This window comes from Rhea americana, unplaced genomic scaffold (genome assembly GCF_003343005.1).
Source record: "Rhea americana isolate MKP2758 unplaced genomic scaffold, rheAme1 scaffold_547, whole genome shotgun sequence".
Classification (NCBI taxonomy): Eukaryota; Metazoa; Chordata; class Aves; order Rheiformes; family Rheidae; genus Rhea; species Rhea americana.
The window spans coordinates 115,713-139,187 of record NW_028186698.1 but is presented as its reverse complement, the minus strand read 5'-3'; the positions used below and the strand labels follow the sequence as shown (position 1 = coordinate 139,187).

The window sequence follows — 23,475 nt, the reverse complement described above, 5'->3', positions numbered from 1 at the left end:
ATTCGGACGGCGTAAGGACAAGGTCCCTCTGCTAATCTTCCATTTCAGGTTATTTTTATTAGAATGTTGTTTCAAATTCAACACAGAAAAACTGATAAAACTCCCCTTCAGAAGATACCACGCTAAAGGGAAGTAAGAACTGATTTCAGCGTCAGAACGAGTGTCAGCCCCATTTTTTTCTTTCACAGCTGTCATAGAGATAATGCTGCTACAGACTGCAGTCATAAACAGATATCCCAGTTCTGTCTAAAATCAGAATTTGCACTATACCAGTGAGTTTGCTGTAATGGAAATGTCTTCAGTGTTGCAGAAGATTGGCATGGGCAGAGCACCAACAGAGAGGAAGAACTAAGATTGACAAGCTTTACTTATGTACATTTTCTATGAACAGCATCTGATGCTGTTAATCTCTAGTTTCCAAAGATAGCATTTGAAGGTTTAAAATAACTCGATTTCTTTTTCATTACATATGAAATATATTTTGCTACAAAACTAGAGGTGTCAGGCTAAATAAAAGCAAAATATGCGTGTTTAATGTAGAGATATTGCAGAGCTGTGCTCCATCAGTTCCTGTTCAATCTCTGCAGGATATCAAAACTGGCTGAGGTTTTCCTGTAACAAACRAAGCTCCTACTGAAATCAATTACTTAGGAAGAACTAGACAAGGAAAACAAGAATAACAATGTTAAGGAAATAATACAGGCATTAGCTCTTTACATTGTTATCTTTAGAACAAATTGGTTGGCAGGCTAAGAAGAAAATGTGAATGGTGCTTTTTTATAATTGTCCTCTGGATGGTTTTGTTCCGTTTCCTCTGAAATGGGTACTAGGGACAMGGCTAGGTGGGTACTAATATGGCAGCTACAGTTTATCTGGAGCATGCATGTATTGGAGGGCATGAGTTTGCTAATTAAGTACTGACATCTAGATCAACTCCATCATCTGGAGTGTGAACTGTATTTGAGGAAGTTTACATCCTGGTTTGGATTTAGTTCCCTTTGACTAGCTTTCTTAYTGAACACCCATGGAATAGTTCCCTCTTGGAAATGGTTCTGTATTGCTGGCAAAAAACAAAGATTTTTGCGGTATCAGAGTTGAAAGAAAAGAGCAGTTTCACAATAAACTGTAGGCACTCTCTGTCCATTTCTGATAGCCATAACCCAGCTTGTGACACCTGACCATTAAATGGGGCTGCTCCATCTAGTTAATGAAAATTTGAAAGAGCTGTTAACTAGCTATGATCGYGAAGCAACGGGAAAACATTCTTACAGTTATGACAGTAAAAATTTTCTGTTCCTTGATTAGTTTAAAAAAGACCTTCAAATACTACGATGATGTAGAGAAAACTGCTAAACAGTACTGCCAGTACCTTATGTGCCTTACAACAGCATGAAACAACAAAACAGGCTGTATTTCTGACTTCTGTTCAAGGTACTAGTAGATGTCTAACGTTGGTTTTCAGCTTAATATATACCAGTAATCTAGAGAACTAAACCAGTAACTAGTATTATTCTGTTCCTGATACGCAGCACAGATACCCATTTACCCAAAAAGGAGCAAAACCCAGAGTATAAGCAACAATTATGCTCAGAAAAACAAATGTGCTGTTCAGGAAAAAAAAATCACTAGAAAGTAGGCTGTTCAAGTTTGAATTGCCTGTTTTCAAAAGGCACTTAGATATTTTTATTCTTCTGGGGGTAGGGGCAAGGAAGGAGGAGAAGTTTCTGCAAACAGTCTTTGTATTCAGTGCATCTCAAAAGCAGGAGTGGGCATATTCCAACTTGCTCAGGAAGCAGTAAGCATGTAAAGAAGCAACCTTCAGTCATCTCATTACTTGCTGATGCTACAAACTCGAGGAATTAAAACCTAATGGTATGCATAGACCTCTTTCTAAAAATACTGCCATTGCATGTGGGATCTGTGCGTATGTGAGGAGATAAGCTTAGCTACAAAACCTTTCTGCCATTTTAGGGCAGTTATACACCTGGTGGCATGGAATGCTGCCTTGCTCTGAATGGTAAAAATGATGCARGTGCTACTGTATACAAGTTTCTACTTTCTGTCTGTCTTACCTTGAAAGAAAATACCCTAACTGAACACTACTGGATTTATTGTTTAGGGCAGAGCAGTTTTAGGGACAGTTTCAAGTGTCTCTGAGACCCAGGGAATTGCTTTGACTAAGTCAGTAGTTATCTGCTGTGAGAAACTTACATTTTAGTGTCAGCTTGAGACCCCCAAGGATTTACTGCCAGTGTCATTTTCTCAACTGAGACTGTCATAGGAGCAGATAGCGGATCAAGGCCAGATTTCCTGGTCAGATGCTCTCAGAGTAAGATCCCAGGCTTTATCTTTACATGACATGTGTAGCTTATCAGCTTTGAACAGAGGGATGCAAATCTAACTCTTCTTTGGTGCATGAAAGGTGTCTTCCTTTCACCTAGGGACCTGAAGCTAAGCCTGAAATTGCGTACTTGGCAGTGCCTCCTGCATACTCAGCTGTTCTTCCATTAGTGCACAGCTGTCTTGCTGTTACTGGATAGTTAGCAGTTTGTGGCTGAACAATTTGCAAAGAGAAAGGAGATCCATGTAAAAGAAAGCAAGATGCGTCAATTAAATAGGACACATGAAACAGCAGCATGCTTTTCAGTACTGAAGTAGCAGAAAAGTGATAGGGGTTTGTGTTTCTTTAGGAACAGGAGAGATGAACATCGCAAAGGATGAATATTCCTTACAAACATGTGCACTGGAAAGGACACATTTTCTGAAGTTGCATTTCTTCCATTATGTTTCAGTGGAGTAAAGACTCCGTGACTCGTAAATGCATGGTCCTATTAGAAGTCATGGACCATTTCACTGAGATGTATAATTTAGTTAACTCTTCCCCAACATACCCACTCTCTTAATATGGAACATAAGAGAATCTAATCACAACTGCATCAGAAATCTGAACTAGTAGTAATAAGAGAGACATAGCTGCTATGTGGACATTACTAGCATGGCCTCACTTTGTGAAAACATCTACTTGGGGAAAATTATTCCCTGAAATGGTGAATTACCTGGAAAAAGCCAAAAATTAAGAGATTTTGAGCCCTTGATGTAATTCATTTTCCCCTTCTAGGGAGAACCTTTCTAGGCTGTTTTAAAAAGATCATTCTCATATGCATAAATATGAAAAATAGAAAAATAAAAAATATAAAAAACCTATGTAAATGCAAGCCTTGAGGTATTTCAAGAATACAGTGTAATTTTTATATCTGTCATGCAATGTATAACTGGTAGTATGAAAATTTACTTTATGGCTCTGTAGAAATGTCCTACCTACCTTTTCTGCCTTACACCCACAAGGAAGGGTGAGAGGTTGAGGTAAGAGCCCCATGGAAGCTGTGATAGTCACAGAAGCAGAAACAGAGGATATTAAAGTGCTACATGTCTTTCCCTGACTATTTTCACTCTTTAGCTGGCTGCTATAGACCAGTTAGTCAGATTCCATGGGTTATCTGACAAAGCTGCTGCTTTTCTGGATACAGGCTCCACTCTTGCACTAGCATATATGTACCATTTAGAGAGTCTTGCAGGATAGAGGGACAGCTGAATAAAAATTTTAGTGGCTCCTTTAACTCACTGATTTTTGTTTCAGGCTAGCTTGGGAAGCTTAAGCACACCTTGCACTGCGATCGTTCACAAATGACTATGTATCTTGCCAGCTTTTCTCTTCTTTCCCCCTCTTCATTTAGCCTGGAGACACTTGGGCATATTTCTCCCCCAGAACTTTCTGCATCTGCATGAAGGTTGCAGACCCCCTTTAAAAAAAAAAAAAAACAGGCTGTGCATATGGTGATGTCAAAAGGTCTATTCACATGGATGCAAGTTTGCAGGAGCAGGCCCTTAGACACTACATTTATTTATTTATTTATTTATTTTAATGAAGTCCAATTTTATTAATTCTATTCTCTTTGGGCTTTGGAAAGAATAGTTACAAAATGGATCATGGGTGTTATTTTTTAAAATGGCATTTGTGCATTTGTGCTATTTTGATTCTTGGCAAGAGGGCTCAGTATGAAAGGATTTCAAGTTGTGTAAGCTTATGGATGGCTGCACACTCTAGCATAGTGAGGCCCTGGAAGAATATGCATGCATACATGTGTACACACCATGTATTCCATTTGCACATACTTAACCTAAACAAAGTATTGAATAGACAAACACCTGCTCATGTGCATATGTATCTGTAAGGAGAGACATGCATGTGCTTATACAATGTCTATAGATGTGTAAACTGCTAATTGCACGTATTCAAACATTAAAAATCAAATTAGTCTTAGATGCAATCTTTGTTTTTTTTTCATTAAAAAGGACATTTAAAAGCCCTTTTTTGTTCATTTCAGTTTTCCTATAACTAATGCAATGCACTGGCTCACCTAATGGGATGTTTTCTTCTCAGTATGTTAAAACACTAATTAAAATATATTACAATTATTAAGTTGGGTAGAAGAGCACTTCTTGTAAAGTTTAGTGTGGGACTCCTGGGACATAGTTGTGCAGCGAGAATTTTAGATCATGTCTCTTGTATTACGGATCGCACAGCAGAGAACCATGCTGAATATCATGCCAAAGATCTAGAAGAGAAGGAATGCAATTTAGGGATCCATTTAAAAAAAGAGTTATAAAACAGTCTGTGTATCAGAACAACCTGAAGGCTGTCATTGCTGGGTAGCAGGCAACTGCTTCTGTCTACAAAGCTCAAGACATCTGACAATTAACATGAAAGAGGCTTCACTGATACTCAAAGCTAAGACTTTATCTGCCTACACTGATTTCATTGTTCTATATTCTAAATGTTATGGCCAGCATAAAAGGCCCCCCCCCCCTCAAAATTAATATTATTAGCCTGAGTTAATACRTACTCCATTTGTTAGAAAGAAGGAAAGAAGCATGGAAAAATGTAGTGACACATGTTTGCTGTTAAAAGAGGGTATAATTTCATAACTTCTACTGTATCTGAGATGAGAAGGCATAGACGAGATGCTTATATTTCCCGTGTATCTTTGATGAGCTACCTGATTATCAGAACTTTGTCTCACTTGTGTTGCTTTGTATTTTTGAGTATACCATCATGTGTTATATAAGTCACACTTCAACTGATCTAGGCTTGCTTAAATTCTCTTTACCCACTCCATACATAAACCCTTCCTCTGCTTTGAAGTACTCACCTAACTCTATGAATCTACTGCTCCTTATACTAGCTAGAAGTGTATTTCTTTACAAATCTTTTGGGTCTCCATGCTGTTGTTGGTTTCTGAATCTGAACAAGGTCATGGCAGACACAGTCTTGAAATTACTCTCTCTTAAAGCCTGCATTTGATGCAGACTGTCCACTTCTGCCAGATCCCTGCAGCAGGGTGACATCTATTGGTCACAGCTCCATCATGAAGGAGCAGACCTTGGGAAGACAGCAATACACTCTTGCGGGAGAAGGCGCAGTGTAAGGAAAATTAGATGCTTTGGTGACAACATTAGATGAATGAGCTACCTTTAACCAAGTGCTGTAAATTTAGGAGAGAAATACTGTTCTGAAAACTGTGCAGTTTAAATACCATTCCTTTAGCACAATACATACAAAATTGATAATTGGGGAGAGAACATACTCTCCATTGCTTATGAAATCTAAAGAATGGATCCTCAAATGGACAAAAGTATCAATGCTTGCAGTTGTTTTGGAATAGATGAAATGCTGCTGTGGCCTTTTGCTTTTTGGTTCAGTCCATGTACACAGATCTTTCCTACTATTACAACAACAAAACAAAATTACCATTAAATATGCCAAAGTGAACCTGAGGACACAAAATGAACCAGTAAAACTGGAAGTCACTCAAATCTGTTTGTACAATTGTTAGCAATTCCCAGAGAGAGGACACACTGAAAGTGATAAGAATAGCTGCAGCTTTGAGGAGTCTCACCAACTGCTGCAAAACGTTTTCCACAAAGCTTTGAGTAAAGGACAGGGTACTGTGCACAAATTTAGATTAAGAGAGTGACAGCATGGATGTACTCACTGTGATGCCAGCAACTGCAATTCCAACAATTCCAACTAAATGCAGGTTAGCATCAATTACATTCTGGATTTCAACCAGGCAGTTCTATTAAAAACAAAATTAAAATATTTTTACTCCTGGAAAAATATACTCCAATGAACTCTGTCAACTCTCCTCATAAAGCAACAGATTAATATGAAAAATGCTATTGGACTCACTATCCTAATTTTGGTTTCTATGCCTTGTGTTTTGTTGGACAATTTTCATAGCACATTCTATGTACTTTCATGTGCTGTTGTTTATCCCCTGTCTGTCCAGGTTGACAAGTGCAAGTCATCTTACAATCAGTTTACCCTAAATTTAAAAACCCTTCTGTGTCAGGCTATATTAAATCAAAAAGTTTTGCCCTTCAGATTAATGTTGAGCTTGCAAGCAGATTCTGCAAAAGGTAGAAACAGCAGTACCCTTCTCAGCAACAACAAAGCTTCTAGGTAGGAGTTCCTATGTATGGTTAGGACAGTCAGTTGYCAAATTTCAGCTTTTATGGGGCCTTTCATTTATGACTTCTATTCTGCTACATCCTTCCCACTTTGTTTTTCAGTTGGTRTAATAACTGTCACACCTACCACAGGAGGCTACAAGCAGGCTTCAGAAATGAGGGGCAGACATGTTTAATATTACCTCTACTCTAACCCATATGGCAGTACTGGAATTTGCAAGGTAAAGGAAGTTCTCCATTTCTTTCACTTACTGAATGTTTCCTTAAATGGTTGACATTAAAAGGTGATCTTTTAAGTAATCAGATGCCAACTGCCTTTTGTTCGAAATACCACACCTTTTTATTGGATACTAAGCTCTCAACCCAGTTGGCTCTCTGGGCCATAAAACTCATGTCATCCTGATGCTACCATCTGTGGTATCTTTATTCCCTGTCACCAGGGAAATTTTTTTTAAACTATGACATGTCAATAGGAAAGTCATTAGGAAAAAACAGAATAGAGGACACTTGCCTTTGGCATCTGGATGTTTTCTGGACAGGGTAATCCCATTTGTTGTTCCATACTATCTTTACCACAGCACTGGAGCTATGAGAAAGAGAGAAGAGTCCAAAAAAAAAAAGGCAGAAACCATAGGCTTGTTTCATACTGAAAGTGAGTTAATTGTCAACAGTAAATAACTGACAAAGAGAAACAATGTAGATCAAGTCACAGCTTATCCCCTGTAACAACTGCTACCTTTGTTCCAGTTACAACTGGGCCAGGAAGAGAAATTATCAAAAATCAATTTCAAGTGTCTGAAGTCACAGTGAACAGACAAATATGTATTGACAAAAACTTCCAGAAGGAATTTTTATCATAGTATCTCATAACAAAGCACTTGGAAATGCAGATCCCTTGACTTGGAAATGCAGATCCCTGGCTTCCAAGGAAAGAGAAATAGTTAAATGGAGAAAGCAGAAAGTTCAAATAGCACATACAGTAGTATGGGCAACACACAACAGTCAGTTCTGTAACAGAACATACTGGAATCCTTATTTCAGACAGAATGTAGTGCTGGGTTTGGGGACAGTGATAAATCAGAGCGCTTTAGAGGGTTTATTTTTCCTGTTTGCATATCTCCTACAAAATGCTTGGAATTCCTCTTGGGGTCAGAAATAACAGCCTTGGGAGAAGGACAGAAGGGTCTGAGGTTGTGAAATATTTGTTATAAGGAACGTGGGAATGCTGTAAGGAGCAACAGAGGTGAGGGGGGCTTGATCTCTGTGGGAGGCAATGTAGACAGAAAAAGAAATCAAGTGGGAATCAGGAAATTACAGGTTCTAATCTGGTTTAGACACTAACTCTCTGGGTGGCCTGAGCTGGATCATGTTATTATGTGCTTTTGGTTTGTTCTCTGTATTGTGTTGTTAGTGACAGGATTTGCCACTTAATATTATTGGTAACATTGTAGAGCCTGGGACACTGGACACATTTTTTTTTTCTCTGACAAATGCAGAGTTGGACTCAGATGTTTCTGTTCTCTCTGTGTTTTTGAGTATTCTTGGACTTTAAAATCCAAAAGGGCCATAATAGTCACGTCTTTTGTACAAAGACCAGAAGCATTCGCTCAAATTTAAAAGCCTGGCTGTTTTCACTTTCAAAGCCAGGGATCACTTGGGATCTGAAACAGAGAACTCTGTCATAGCCATCAGGAAACACAGTTATGAGCATCTGGCTTCAGTTTAAGCATCTTTCCATTCTATTCTTTCATATGTAGTGGGTGACATACTGAATTTTAAAAGGTACTGTGAAACAGAGAAATAGTACAAGGTATTTACACTCACGACAGCTACTCACAGCTGAGTGGTAGTGATAGATAGTCCCGTTGACTTTTTCTGGGTTTTTCATATAGTCATCATAAATGTCTTCATATATTTTCTGGGCTTCCTGTATTGCCTGCAGAAATCAGACTTGTCAAGTGAGAGGCAAGTAAGTCTTACCCAAAATCCAGTGCAAAATTCCAGCTTGTCATCGACTTCCAGAGCAGGAAATTACTTCTGGTAAATTGAGGCAGACATGATAGGAAAGATAGGAGCTTTGAGGACCCAATGGCATTCAGAGGGACTCCGCATAGTGCAGAAAAATCTACAGATGCTATATTCTGTGTTTTGGCCAAASACTCATTAGTTGGAGAAGTTCACTGCTACAGTTTATCTGTACTTTTCCCAAGCTATGCCCCCTTATCATATAGTTCTACTTGATGTTTCTCTTGGGCATAATGCTCAATCATATGTATAGATTGTCTTTAATAAAGGGGAGCAGAAACTGCTTCCTGTTTTGAAATGGGACTTGTGAGAACACAAGCTTTTTGTTGACTACAGATAAGAATGTCAGAGGGTCTTCTTGGGATAATTCTCTTGGAAAGAGTAAAAGTAGACTGCTACTCACCCCTTTCTTGCCTATAAAGGCAAATACTCCAGCAGTGACCTCAGCAGCAAATATCACCAATAAGCAAGCAAAAAACTGCAGAGGGAGAAGAGAACTTTATGTTAATTTACTTTGCACAGTGTGCTTTATAGGGACTGCCAGTCAGTCCCTTATCCTTGTCCAGGCCTCAGCAGTGCACGCAGCAACTGATGGAGAAACCTGGTAAGCAGGGTCAGTCAGTAGGATGTCAAGTCAGATTGCTTGTAATACGGAAACAGAGGTGAAGTGGCTCAGATAGCTTTAATGGAGAAGACAGAATGTAGTTCCTGGAAACACCTTGTAGGATATAAGCAATAGACCTTCTTCATGTATGGAAACTCTGCAATAGCACCATAGCTGGAGATGTTAAATTAGCCATTAAAAGGACATGAGACATTTCAGATCTTGGACAGCAAAGATCTTCCCACTAATGACACAAAATACATGCTTTTGGTTGATTTTCCAGCACAGACCAGGCCCTTTTACTTACTGCTCCAAGTAAGCACTGAGACTCCCGCGCTGCTCCACAGCACCCAAAAAGTCCAACTGTGGTCATCAGAACCCCTGCTCCCACCAATACATAGAGTCCTATGGAAAATCAGAATCAGACAGGAATTTAAGCAGGTTTCTCTTCCCAAAGCCTGCTATCAATTTTGTCAGAACCACACATTCACATCCAAAACAACAACTGAGCCTACCTCTCACAAAGATACACYCCAGATACACTGAAATGCTGTTCTCACCACAAAAGGAGCCCAATGATTTCTTTAGAATTCTTGGGAAACCTCATGAAGACCAATGAGAAGGCTTCCACCTCTAAAGTTTCCTGTCCCAAGAGCAGCTCAGGCCAGGAAGAACATACACCAAACCATCCAGAACTACTTTATAACTCTTCAGTGAGGAATATAAGGCAAGAAGGTCCAATGTTGCTGCTAGAAGACTTATTTCTGTTGCAAAACCTGGAGCTGAAAATGTGCTGTAATGTTATATAGGGACAGAGGTAAGCTACCTGTCAGCAATGCTCAATCAGTTGCCTGGCAGTGTATAACGACATTAGCCAACTTCTTCCTGGGACTGTGTTGCTGAAGGGACTTGAAGCTACTGGCCAAATGGCCTGTGTGCATGTAGAGAAATTTCATGATATAAAGAAAGCCCAGCAAATTTTAGATCACCAGATTAAATGCATTAAGAGGATAATTAAACTATCTGGGGATGAGACTGCCAGCAAAGACCAGGCCAGAAACAGGTATGGAACATGGGAGATAGCAGTATAGCCCTGTACTATACTAGTATGTACTATATACTAGTATATACTAGTGAGTACTGAAGTAACGCACCTGAGAACTGAGCTATGTTCAGAACTAGGCAGGACAAAGACTGTAGGGGTAAGACAAATAGCATTCATCTCTGCCACGTGTAATGCTGCTGCAAATACACAAGTCCAGCATTATCTTTTGTTTGGGCTCTGTCTAGGACAAGAGGAATCTAGAGCACAGAATTCTTCCTTCCTCACTCATAAACTACTTGATCTATGCTTAGGCAATATACACCTTTGCATGTGGCTTCAGCTCCCATCAGACCACAACAACTGTTTGTACACTGTTTCTGGGTGCAATGCCAGCCAAAGTATCAAAAGCTCTGTGCAGTGCCTTTTAATTCTGCTCTTCGTCTTGTGTGGGCAGTGCTGAGTACACACAGAGACTTGCCATGCCTAGCTACCGCTAGAAAAATGCGCTACATTTCCCTCCCAAGTCATTAGGAGAGGACAGTGGAACTACAGACTATGCACACTAGAGGGCACAGTGACTCCTGCTCTCAGATTTGACCACACACATTTTTTCATGAGAATGTTAATTATTTTCAAATATATATATATTTTTTTAATATTATTCTTAAATCTGACCCAAATATTTAGGGTTAACAGAGATGCTAGCAGGCCTTGCCCAGTCTATAACGGGAAATCATACATATGGCAATTTGCAATGATTGCTAGGAAAATGAAAAAGCAAACAAATTATAAAAATGTGAGTGTAGAGGATCTAGCCAAATATATGCATACAAAATTATATTAACTTGCTCAGTGCGTATGATCATGACTTAATTTGGACTGCCTCGTAGCTGCAGCCTCCTTGAAGAAGGCAGGTTTCTGCCTGGCCATTCATTGCGTACTCCCTGTCCAGTCACTGGTTATCRCCCAAATATGCATCCCACCTCTTGTGATTCTTCTCCCCTCCCCTTCCTCCTTGCCCTGTACCTTTCTTGCAGTGAGGATGGCCAGTGAAGAACACACTGTGCTAAATACTGATCAAGTAATTTTGATTAATATGGCTTTGCCAGGTCTGAGATGACAGAAAAGTGGGATTTGCTGCTGAATGTGTTGATGGATCATATTCTGTATTTTCCAGAATCTTAATATTCAGCACCTGGTGACTCACCAGGACTGAGCACTCTTCAAGCTAATGCTTGTACACACATCCACAGTGCAGTTGCTTTCACAGAAGGAGGGATGCATAAAGGTGTATATGGGTCAGGAATAAAGGTCAGCCTTTGTGGAGGGTGAATTGGAAAAACACTAGTTGCAACTTCTCTCAGGTGCAGTACCTCCTGTTCATTTGCCATACACCAGAACTGTCATTTGGAAATCTCCATGGTAACAAATACCATATAATTATGAAGATGTATCCTGGATGCTTTTTTGCATGTCACTCCCTACTCCAGTCCCCTAATTACTTATTAGGCAACTTGAGAGAGAGAGACTTTTMTATTAAGAAGACTTTTCTGGAAGAAGCCTTCCCATTTCTTTTTGTTACTTCTAGCTAGAGAAGACAAAGTGCTTTGAGGCTCAGGGGTGAGACTACTTTGAATTTGCTTGTCTGAGAAACAGACTGTGCATTTCACTTGCATGACTCATAGCTAAACTGCTACTTCAATCAGAACTTCCCTTTTAAGGCCTGTTACAGGAAGAACTTCTCACATCACTCACTAAAAGCAGAATTTGCTTCGAGTCCTGGCCTCTTAGTTGTGCTAGCCAACAGTTTAAAACTACCTCCTTCCATCTCCTGTTCAGGAGAGCTCATTCCAGAACTTGTCCTCGCTTGGCCTGGGACTAGTAATTCCCGATACTCACAGAACTATTTCTAGCTGGAAAATACTGAGGATACTTAAAAAAAACAATCCACAAAACTAAAGGTGTTTTTAAATGTCTACTGTATATACATACACACAACCTTTCACACAGGAAGGAGGCACTTTAAAGGCTGCTTGAAAAAAATTCAAAGGGAGCAGCTTACTTCTCATCTTGCACTGAGGATTCCTAGTCCCCAGATCTAGATATGCTCAGCTGGAAAGATGTCCAAGGAATAGATTCAGAAATGTCCCAGATGGTGTCAATATCTAAGACAGGGAGCTAGGATTCCTTTTCTTAGGGCACGGGGATGTAACTAGCAATGGAGAAATATGCCAAATGTAAGACGCATGGAGAAAGTATCATCTGAAATTTTGTAATAGGAATAGACCTAAGCTGAAAAGCAAGGCTCTTTAGAAGAGAAAGAAAAAGAAAAGGATGAGAATGGTGCTTTTTATGGCACCCCTTAGAATCACAACTTTACTTAGAGACATTTTCCACTGATAGCAGTCAATTCAGTCCAGTTAAAATCAGCAAAGAAGCAGACAAGTCAGGAGTTTGGTGGTGTTAGTCTCATTCGTTGCTATGGGATAGTATCATGTGTCAAAAGTAACTAAACTTCATTAGACCCTATTCCTTCAAAGAAAGCAGAATGGAAAGCAAAGCTTTAATCATCTCCTGTTCATAACTGCTTCCATCATAAAATACAAAGCCTTGCCRTGGTCTCCAATTTGGCATCCACAGCACAGCAGAAAGAGAAACAACAAAGATGCTTACTTTATACTTGCAAAGTGGAACACATTTGTTAGCCAGAAACTCTTACACAAAGAACACTTCTCCACAAGGCTCAGCATGGTGAAAAGAAGTGTGCAGGTCAGATCAAGGTGGAAAACTTGTTTTGTTGAATGGAATATTTTGAGAAGAGTGTCTAGTTGCAGCTGTTGGTGCAGCAAAAGTAGAAGAGTACAAGTTAGAAAGGAGCCAAATTTTTGAGGCCCGTTTGAAATTTTTCCTCTTATTTCTTCTTGCCTCCRTTCATTTCCTGATTCCTAATTTTGTCACTGCTTTGGTCTCTATCTGCTAATGAAGAAGAGAGAGGGTTATACAACTTACTAGTATCTAGAGTTTTTTGGCATGCTGTTCTGCACACAGAAACAGACACCAAGTGAATAGAGTACCAAGATCAGTCACACTACTATGTCATTAAAGAGGGCAAACATGGGACCAAAGGCAGAAACCTGTCATGCATGTGGCTGCCTGCAACTCAGGGAACATAATGCATCTGCATGCAAGTCTCACAAAGCAAGTTAGTCTCAGTCCCTTAGTGCCAATGGGATGAAAAGACACTTTCCAAAGAATTAAACTCCATGTGCAAAATGCAACAGAAGATTGGTTGATTTGAGCCAACAAACTGATGACTATGAGGGACACTGGAGAAAGTATGGGCCTCTGTATAAACACAGTGAAATGAAAATGAAGTTTCATAGGAATGAGTTTTTTGAACAAAACCAATTTGTGACCTTTTTTTGTGAAAATCCCTGCTGTTTATCTGTTTTTTTATCTGTGGGAAAATATTCTGGGTTTTGTTTTTAGCTGTGCTAAAACAAACACACAGAGACAGATTTTTGTAAGCTGTGAAGACAAATGATCACTTCCATTTTAACAGTATATCAAGTGAGAGAATACTAAACAACATATTGATTTTTCTTCTGGCTGAAAAACAGAGTGTGAGAGGGAGAAAAGCCCATACTTCAGCCACTGTTTCAGTTTGCAAACAACAAAGTCGGAAAGCATTAAAGCAGCAGCTTTTCTACACACTCAGTTTTTTTATTCATCCTATGGGAAAATCATTATTTCCTGAAAGGAAAATGTCACATGAGGATATGCCCTGAGAAAATTTCAACAGGAGGGATTCCCACTTTCCCGCAGACTCTGCTTTGTAATTGTAAGGGGAACAGACAGTTAATCAAGAAGTTGAGTGGCAACTATGCCTGCAAATAGTAAAGAACAGCAAAGTCACAACTGAACAGACATCTTGACTGGACTCTGTGTTCAAGGCACAGAATTCTTCCATAAGATACTGTTTTCTCTGACTGTGCACACACATAGCCTATTGGGATTGGACTTGGAGACAGCAGATCTGCAAGTGTGAAGGAGCACCCCAAGAAGGATGAAGAGTATTTTGTGTGCCATTTGTGGATGAACAAAACCATTGCACTTAGCACTAAGACAGAATTTCATCATTTTAGGTTAGGCAGAAGAGAAAGATGGAGTTTTAGAGCTACTAACTGCAATATGTCTTTATGTGTATCAGAGTGAGGGAGCAATCAGCCCCATTTTAGAAAAATGATGTGTGAAATCTGTAAAGACTCTTATTCTTGCTCTTTATYCTTTAGAGTGATTAAAAACCTATGTCAATGTAACATGCAAGTCTATGCATAACTAATCTGAAAGGAAATGCAGCTAGTTCAATAGTTTGCCCTATGGCACTTGGACAGAGTAACAGCTATGTCCTTAGACTCACAATCCCTTTCTRTTGCCATTGCAAAGAATTACATGATTGGCAGGGACGTTTACTGCCGATGTTTTATGAATCAGAAAGGAAACATTACAACACAAAGCAGACAGTGAGGAACCTATTAACGTGAGCGTTAAAACCATTCTTATTTCAGACAAGGTATGAACCATCACCACTGCCACCAGCTACCCTCTGCCAGCTTCTCAGGCTGGTAGAGATCTAAGTTTAGACTCTAGAATAGAACCCATTCACAGAGCTGTTTTTCTCCAAAATCTCACTCAGAGCTTTGAAATACAAATTCATGTCCAGAGCCAATTGCAAAGAGCAGGAGGAGACAAAGGCACAGTATCTCTGTCTGGTTTTATTTCACATGGGTTCCTTGTTTACCTGGCTACTACAGTCACTTTTTCCATTTTAAATAGTTATGCTCTTTCTTTTTTTGGGCTGAGTAACCAGCACTAAACAAACCACTGACTGTTCATATTCCATCACGAAAACAAGCAGCTCTGTTCTTTGCATAAGGGATCCAGAGGCAGTGATGACAGGAGTCCTAGAACCCAGACATGATTTGAAGAGATTTTCCTGAGGTTGTATGTGAATTACAATCTTTGAGGCAAATGTGTTCCTCCTTAGAAGAACTGAGGCTCTCAAACCTCAGTTGAGCACCAAGAAACAAGTAGTGCAACTGCACAGTTGGAAAAGATGAGAAACACATGTAGGAGTTGGAAATAACTGGCTAGACAGGGCACTAGGGTGACCTGCAGCTGCCTAGAGAAAGGCGTGAGTTATAGAAGTCAAAGAAGGAAATGGCATAACTGTCAGTTCAACTGCTGTTGCTTTGCGGAACTGGCTGGCTTTTAGGCAGCTGCACACAAAAAGATTGTGTGTGGGGGGGAGAAAGGTGAAGACAATTTACCAAGGAAAAACGATAGTTTAAAACACATTACGTTTAAGTGACTCATTAAAAAATTAAATGCCTCCTGATTCTCAGCATATTGCAAACACAAAGCAGTCAGTCTGAGGTAACTGGACAGATTGTTCTACTTGGTTTAATTAGCTTGTTTTATTAGAACTCTGACTTTGTGGTGGCCTTGCCTTRTACTCTGCCAGGCAGGATACTGGTTTTAGGAGCTACTTGCTAGGTCATGTGATCCAGCACAGAAACTGAGGACTTTGTAACAGCTTCCCTTTTGAGTATGGGGTTTTGTTTTTGATTTTGTGTTATTTGTTTAAACTGATTTCCAGTGCAGCAGTTTTTGTTTTCTAGCCAAGAAATTACTATCAGCCTCTTCTATACCTCCCTTCCTTAACTGCAGAAGAAGGGACCTGCACAGAAGATGACAGGAAGAAAGACAGATAAGTTCATTGCTTAAGTCTTAAGTACAGACTAAAAGCCTCTGCAAGGTCCCATACACATGATGGCAGGACTGCTTGACACACCATTTTTGCTATTGCATGTCTGCGCAGAGGCTACTTTGCCAACAGATCTTATTTTAAAGGCTGATAGAATTAATGGGGCAATGGACCTTAGAGAGAGATTATTGCTGACTGAGAGTATAGTGCTTGACCCCAAAATATGTGAACAGAAGTATAACAACCAAGTACAGGAACAGAGAATTGCAGTTCACGTAGACTTAACTGCTGGCCAGCTCCTGCTTGTGTGGGCACCTACTACTATGGAGAAAAACTGCTAATATCTTTCAACTTCAGACATGACTTCATATTCTAAGGCATGCAACATCTAACTGTACCTTTCAAAGCCAGAATTATCACTCGTGCTCTCAAAGACCCCAGGGAAGAGCCACAGCCATCCTGAAACTTTTACCCACAACTGGTCTGGCCCTGACGAATGCCTGGACCACAGCTTTGATCAGGGAACTGCAGCAAAGAAAGCATAACATAGGAGAAAGATTGGAACTCTCACTGTGCAGGAGAAACAATGCTTCAACGCTGACAGCTGTGAGAAAGTCATCCAGGTTGATTCATTCACATTCAGTTGTTTCTGTTACCCTTCATAGTTGTCTTGTAAGGTACATACATTTCATTGTTTACTGTAATTGGCAGTGATGTGAYCAATGGGACTTAACATATTAGGAGCTCACAGAGTTTGTCCTCTGTGTTTTCCATGGAGCCAAGGCAGATTTTCATCCTCATCCACGAAATACAAAAAGGGAAGAGRCAGTATCTTGAACTGTTCCTTAAGAAGTCCCTGCATTAGTTTTTTCTTCAGAAATGCTGAATTTTCACTCAGTAGGTACTCTGTCATCATGTGTGTGCTTTAAGTATTCTTAAATTTACGAAAAAGAACTAATTCAGAACCAATTAACTATGAGACCGCAATGCTGACATGTTGGGTTCAAAGAATCACCTCTCTTTCCCTCCTGACGGTTGTATGCTTTCCTGCCCAGTAAAAATTCAGCAGACTCTTGGCATAGGAATCTCAGGAAAGAGGAAGAATCCAAGGGAATTCCCTTTTTTTCTACAGATCTTTGCTCCATCTGGTCAGTACAATGTCACAGACAACTCAGATGAAAGAGGTGACTGCCCAGCTATTGACCTTTGCTGTAATTATCCTTTCTTTTTTTTTCCTGAAGAATAGTTGTGAGAGAAATATATGAAATCTACCAGAGCTGAACTGAAAAGGAATCAGGAAAGCTGCAGTTGCGCCTTAGCACTTTGAAGCACAGGCACAAAAAAACATTATGAGACGTTCCAACATAGAAGTACTGGTATGTCTGCCAATGCAGTGGGAACTTCAAAAGCTAGGGGGCTGGAGGAAGAGAATTTTAGGAGGCTACTCCTTGTATGCAGGTGGAAACTAATCTTCAGCTCCAGCACGAGCTACACTCAGTAGAGCAGCAGGAGACTGCATGGGACAAAGGGTTCCTGTGGGTAAGTTTAAAAACTGCTAACTGTAGTGAGAAATATGGATCACTGAACACAAAACCACAAGCAACAGAAAACTAATGACACGTATGTGCTTGACCTTGGCACTGCTGCATGCAAGTTGTTCTCAAACTGACAGAAACATTTCAGTGGCTGGAAAAGATGAACACGCTTGGYTGGCAAGTTGTGGCTAAAACTATTCTAGGGGGCAGAAAGACAGATGGACTGCTGGTAAGGGACAGGGCTGTTTGGGGAGACTCATTCTGGCCTAATGGAAAATGCAAGGATGTAATTATCAATTATTTTAAACTAAAACAAATGTTCAGATCCGGGGGTGGAGGGGAGGAGAAAGAAGTAAGTACAAGGAAAAAAAAAAAAAAAGTTGGATACAGCTGACAACTCAATCCAGGTATAAAAAGAACAGAATGTGCTGCTCTTTGGAATTAAAAAAGGAGATGTTACCTGCAGGATGGTGATCCTGGACAGTGCTTCAGTCTACAAAAGAAACTGCATACAGCTGAAGCTTTTTCCAAACACTGTGTTGGAGCTGATCGCATTACAGCRGTTTGAGTTATCACAAAACAGCCACAGAGTTCAGTGAAACATCTATAGAGATTATTTTGAAATGTATGGCCCTGTGTTTATGTCTCCAAGTCATACTGATGATCTGCTTTCTCTTTCAGCCCTCTGGGCAGCTGCTCCTTGTATACTGCAGACTTATTACATATTAAGAATTGCTATGTAAAATCCTGGCTGTCACCCAGGATGCATGGTGCAGAACAAACACAGAGAGCTGAATAAACAAGACTCCTAGAAGCTCCTTGAGAAGGACCCAAAGGACAAATGTCAAGGGAGACTCAGAATTGGAATCTTCAGAGTTGAAGAACTTGAGCATGACTATCAAGTGCAGCTTTGTCTGCTGCAAAAAGAAACACTGGCACTGAACTTATCACTGTTCCTTTACCACAGCCTTAGTCAGAGGTCATTAACAGCCTCAAACTTCTAACAGCACTGGCTGCCCCATCAGACGCTCAGGAGTTACAACAGCATTTAGCAAGATTAGTAATGAGGAAGAGGAGCAGAATTTTTTTGTTTTGTTTTTCTTTAACAAGCACACTCCACTCTGAGTACAATGCCTATTATTGGAGAGAGACAAAGTTTGCCGTAGAGTTCAGTCAAGAGTGCAAGTTCAAAAGATCTCATCATATTTATGTCCTGTTCCTTAGCACTTCCTTTGCTAGTGGTTACATTTTACAGCATACAGCTCTATAAATACCTGTGAGAATCAGCCCAACAATACTTGAGTGGCATGGTATATAACTTAACTTTTACAAGAACATACCCTGAGGCTTCCTAGAACGAACATCTCTGAATAGCTTTTGTAATTCCTACTCAGGACTGAAGCCGATTAAACCTTTCAGAGATCTTAATACATATGAACCAAAGCAAATCTTATTTGCCCAGCATTACAATCTGTCCTGCAAAACTGTGAAACAACTGTGGTGCTTATTCCTATCACAAGATCTATTGCTTTATGGCATCTAACAAGCCAACAATGACTGTGAAGGCCAGAACATCCTTCTGTCTTCTTCAGTCTCCTGTGTCAAACATTAAAACATGAGGCAGAGAAGAGTTTCAAGATACAGCATATGAATTCAGCAAGCATAAACTGGATCTGGAGATGAAGTGATGGTCCAGCCTACTGCTGAAGTAGCATCTCAGATAAAAGAGAACAAGTAAACCATGCATTCTAACTCTGGGTCTGTAAAGATGCCACAGGGTATTTTACAGTAACCTGGATGTCCCAGACAAATTTCTGTCYAAATGGTTTTATTCTGCCTTCTAAGTTCCCACAGAAGCTTTGCTGGACATAATACTCTACCCATCTGTTCCCACAGTATTGTACAGTTTGCTAAATGTTTCTGGCCCTGTTGCATGTAATAAAAGAGCTTTGACACACTGAGGTGTGTCAAGGCAAGGTCTCCAGTGAAGAGAAAGAAGATATTTAAAAAACCGCCCAGCCCAGTTAATAGTCCTGTGATGGGTAACTGACGGCCATAGGACACTCTGGCTCAACTTCCATTTGAGCAAGCAGTCAGTGCCCCCAGTGCCTGTATTTAATTGTTTTATGTTCACAGCCAAGATTTTCTCTTCCCTGGAGCTCTCCAGCTACTCCTCTGTCAAGGTGGCTTGATGGACAAGGCAGAACAGGATTCATTAACATTTGGCATATGCAGATGGCAAAAATGAATATATGAATTGAATTTTATTGGGTGAGTTCATCCTGAAGCATATATATTAAAACAGAAAAAATCCTAAGTCTTATAATGTAAAGACAAATTGYAATTGGCAATGGATGGGGCAATGCAGTTGCTGACAGTCCTAGACAGCTGCTGTTTAAAGATATCTATAGACATGTAACAGGTGGCATTTCCAGAAGACCCAACTGGAATTCATAGGGAGAAAAATATTTTAAATTTCTGAAATCAGATGTGGCCAATACTACCAGCTCTCTGGGCTTGGGGAGCTGGCCAATTCCTGCCTAGGCTGGAGGAACAGTTCCTGAGATGACTGAACACTGCAGTTTTACTTCTCAACCATGGAAGGGTTTGCTGTGATTTCCAAAACCACACTGAGGGCCTCTGTGTGCAGACACAGAGAGRACTGATGAGCAAAAGTCTTACTGCGGCACTGGTAGTGGAAACGTTCAAAAGTGACACTGTCACCATTGTGTTGGCTAACAGCTGCACAGAAACTCCGGAAGGGTATATTGGTGAGCCCTATTTCACAGCCCTCTCAACTTCTTCAACAGTATCAACAACTTACTGACAAAATCGTACTTAAGGATTGGATCAGGTCTGAAARAAGAGTTCAATTAGGCCTAAGGAAGCTGATGCTGAGAAATGAGGAAAGCCATCACCCACATGATACACAGKACCACAATACCTGCTTCTGTGCAGTTCAACTCAGGAATTGTTGGCCTTCATTTAATTTAATGTGTAGAGTGTGTTGCATGCCCCAAGATGAAAAGCAAGTCTGACAGCTACTGTCAACACAAGCACTTTAACTCACCCATGAAGAAATACTCTGGAGATCTTTTGTCTGAAGCAAACTCTGCCATGACCCCACCAAATCGCAGCCACAGACCAAAGGCAATGACGGCCAATCCTGCTAGCTGGAAAATAAATACACTAGTTAATACTTTAATGTCCACTGGCTGGAGAGCATCAAAGAGTGGTCACTGGAACTTTGTACTTTCTTGAAACTCCACAGCTAAGGATTGTGCCATCAGAAAATTCAGGGACCTTTTGCTAGTATTTGATAACACTGATTTCCTAGCATAGAGCAATGTGCATCTTTGCTTCAGCTCAATTCACTGGTGATTTTCAAATCTTATAAATAAGCTCTTTTAGTCATCAAACTTCGGCCTGAATTGCAATGAGAAATGGAACAGGGTAGGAGGTGAGGGAGTGAGTACACATGAGAACAGAGAAGCTGCAAAACCAGCAGAGTACACTCTTCCCTCCTTCCTACCCCCCAGAACTGCACTGCAGCGAGACAGGGTGCAGTAGGCCAGTGCCACTCTAGGCCTGGGCCTGGACTGAAGACAATATTCTGTAGTAAAACCTCTGTCCAGGGAAGTGCTGCCTGCCTAGCAGTTGAGCCCTGCTGGCTTGACACACACCAAACTGTTATGACAGAAGTAATTTCACTGACTTTTTTCAACCCTCATCACTGTTCTAGGGGTAAATAGCAGCCACTTGGGCTGAGAAGTGCCTTCTCCCCCTGTATGCATCACTGTTCCAGCTCCAGGATCATGAATCATAGAATCAGTAAGGTTGGAAGGGACCTCTGGAGATCATCTAGTCCAACCGCCCTGCTCAGCAGGGTCACCTAGAGCCTGTTAGACAGGGTTGCATCCAGGCGAGCATTTAATATCTCCAGAGGAGACTCCACAACCTCTCTGGGCAACCTGTTCCAGTGCTCCATCACTCTCACAGKGAAGAAATTCCCCCTCACGTTCAGGCGGAACTTTCTGTGCTTCAATTTCTGCCCATTGCCTCTTGTCCTGTCACATGGGACAACTGAAAAGAGCTTGTCTCTGTCCCCCTGACACCCTCCCTTCAGATACTTAAACAACACTGTAACAAACCACAGTAAAATGAGATATATGATGCTGTGGAAGCTGGACCTCTGACTCATCATCACACCAAACTAGAGATGACAGTCTGGCCATTTCAGAGTTGCTGCTGCTGTTGAATTGTGAGAAGGGTTCTGTTTAGAGGCTTATCCAGAAAGAGGGGGGAGTCTATATTGCTCTTAGAGATGTGCTGAAGTTAAGCATGTTTGAACCAATTATGACAGGATAGTTTTCCTATAAATCACTGTGGGACTTACTATCATAACTAGCATGTAAAAGAGCATATAGCTGAACAGCTCAGAATCACAGCTTTACTCACAGAATGTGAAAACCAAGTTAAGTTCTGGCTCAGAGAATGAAAGTCCCACCCCAGCCCCGATCGTGGCCTGGGAACTCGCCTGCTACAAGCAGGGGCTCAGCCTTGGGACTGCCAGAGCTCATTAGGCAGGCAGCTCAAGTCCCTTCCTGTCCGGGCTTCTAAGTGATTCTGGTAGCTTAGRTATGTTTGAAATGAACAGCCAAATCCAATTGAGGGGATGATTTCTTCCTTCTCAGTGTAAATGGAGATAACAAAACACAGTAATTGTCACTTCTGTGAGACAACATAACACAAAGCTTTGTCCTTCTCCTGCTGACTTGCAGCTGCAGCTGAGCAACATCATTCTGCTCACAGTGCTTGCAGCACAGCAGCACTGTGTACTTGGAGCTTGCAGTGCTGTCACCAAAAGGGAAAAGCATTTGGTTTAACTGTGTTTAAAGCATAAAGGAGACAAAATCCCCAAATTGCTTGCTCCAAAAGACTAAATAGGAATATTTTATTACTTTTTTTTTTTTAAAAAAAACATAATCAGAAAGCAGGAAGACATTAAAAAACCCCACATTTCTGATTATTTTTTCGATGTGAAACTGAAAAGTTCACACTTTCCACTGTGAAACTGACAGTGCATGGGGGAAACTGAAAGAGAGAAGTAAGGTATCTTGAATTAAGTTGTGCTCTGACACTGTGACTGTTAAGAAGGTGTGATAAGTGAGCATAACATTCTCCAATCTCATGAGGATGTTACAATTAATAGAATCAAACAATAGCTGGGGTTAGAAGGGACCTCTGGAGATAACCTGATCCAAACCCCCTGCTCGGGTGGTGTCTGCTAGAGTAGGTTGCCCAGGACTGTGTCCAATAAAACACTGTTTCAGTGATACATTAGGGCAGCACTCAGCAAAGTGCAGTATTATGCAAGAACTTTGTCTCTCAGGATGAGTTTGTAAAAGTAGAAGCTGTTGGCTCATTGTTTGGAATTACATTGTTAAAAAGCAACTTGATGCTGTGAAGAAGTGGTACTGGGAGATCCTCTAACAGCCTCCTGTTGTTTGAAAATTTATGCTTTTGGGGAAATGGTCTTTGCTTTAAAAAAAGTTAAGAAAGATGTTGTCTCTGCTCGGTACTGTCCTCTTTATCGAATATGTATTTTCCTAGCAAGAGATGTAGCTTTATAAAAGAGAGTAGAAGTCAAGAGCACTGGTGGGGTGTTCTTGCAATGCAACCCTAGGTTGCTCGTCCGAGGGGCCCGCAGACCTCCTCAAAGCAGGGGGCAGCGCTGTGAGACTCCCGTGCGGCGACAGGCCCACGGCACCACGCCGGCTGCAGCCTGCCCGGCGGGTCGGGGCCCCGCAGCAGTCAGGGGCTCCTCCCGCAGGGCCCGCCCCGCCCCGCCCGGCGCCGCGCGGCGCTCACCCAGAAGGTCAGGTTGAAGATGAAGAGCAGGATCTTGATGCAGCGCATCCCCTCGCGCCCCGTGCCCATGGCGGGCACCCGCTCCAGCAGCAGCTCC

General features: G+C 41.0%; 2 protein-coding genes across 11 annotated transcripts in view; one reads left to right on the top strand and one right to left on the bottom strand.

The window, feature by feature from the left end:
• LOC146588038 (uncharacterized) overlaps positions 1–23,475 on the top strand; it is a 136,681-nt gene that overhangs the window by 245 nt on the left and 112,961 nt on the right. For 2 of the 10 annotated variants that reach the window (XR_014897512.1, XR_014897505.1), the window contains exon 2: positions 6,634–6,752. The exons of the other annotated variants lie outside the window; for them this stretch is intronic. The gene's annotated coding sequence lies outside the window, so the exon portion shown is untranslated. The remainder of the gene's footprint in view (positions 1–6,633; positions 6,753–23,475) is intronic. 10 annotated transcript variants of the gene reach the window in all.
• Positions 33–23,469, bottom strand: TSPAN2 (tetraspanin 2). The gene is made up of 8 exons (XM_085318633.1): positions 23,379–23,469; positions 20,578–20,680; positions 9,468–9,565; positions 8,960–9,034; positions 8,369–8,467; positions 7,043–7,117; positions 6,054–6,137; positions 33–4,616 (listed from the first exon to the last, which is right to left on the bottom strand). The coding sequence occupies exons 1-8, from the start codon at positions 23,445–23,447 to the stop codon at positions 4,551–4,553; spliced, it is 669 nt and encodes a 222-aa protein (XP_085174759.1). The 5' UTR covers positions 23,448–23,469; the 3' UTR covers positions 33–4,550.

Coding starts and splice junctions, on each gene's coding strand:
- TSPAN2 (XM_085318633.1), bottom strand. CDS start 23,447: ATGGGCACGGGGCGCGAGGGGATGCGCTGCATCAAGATCCTGCTCTTC. Junction 20,681..23,378: donor TCTTCAACCTGACCTTCTGG/GTGAGCGCCGCG, acceptor TTTATTTTCCAG/CTAGCAGGATTGGCCGTCAT. Junction 9,035..9,467: donor CTCAGTGCTTACTTGGAGCA/GTAAGTAAAAGG, acceptor CTCCCTCTGCAG/TTTTTTGCTTGCTTATTGGT.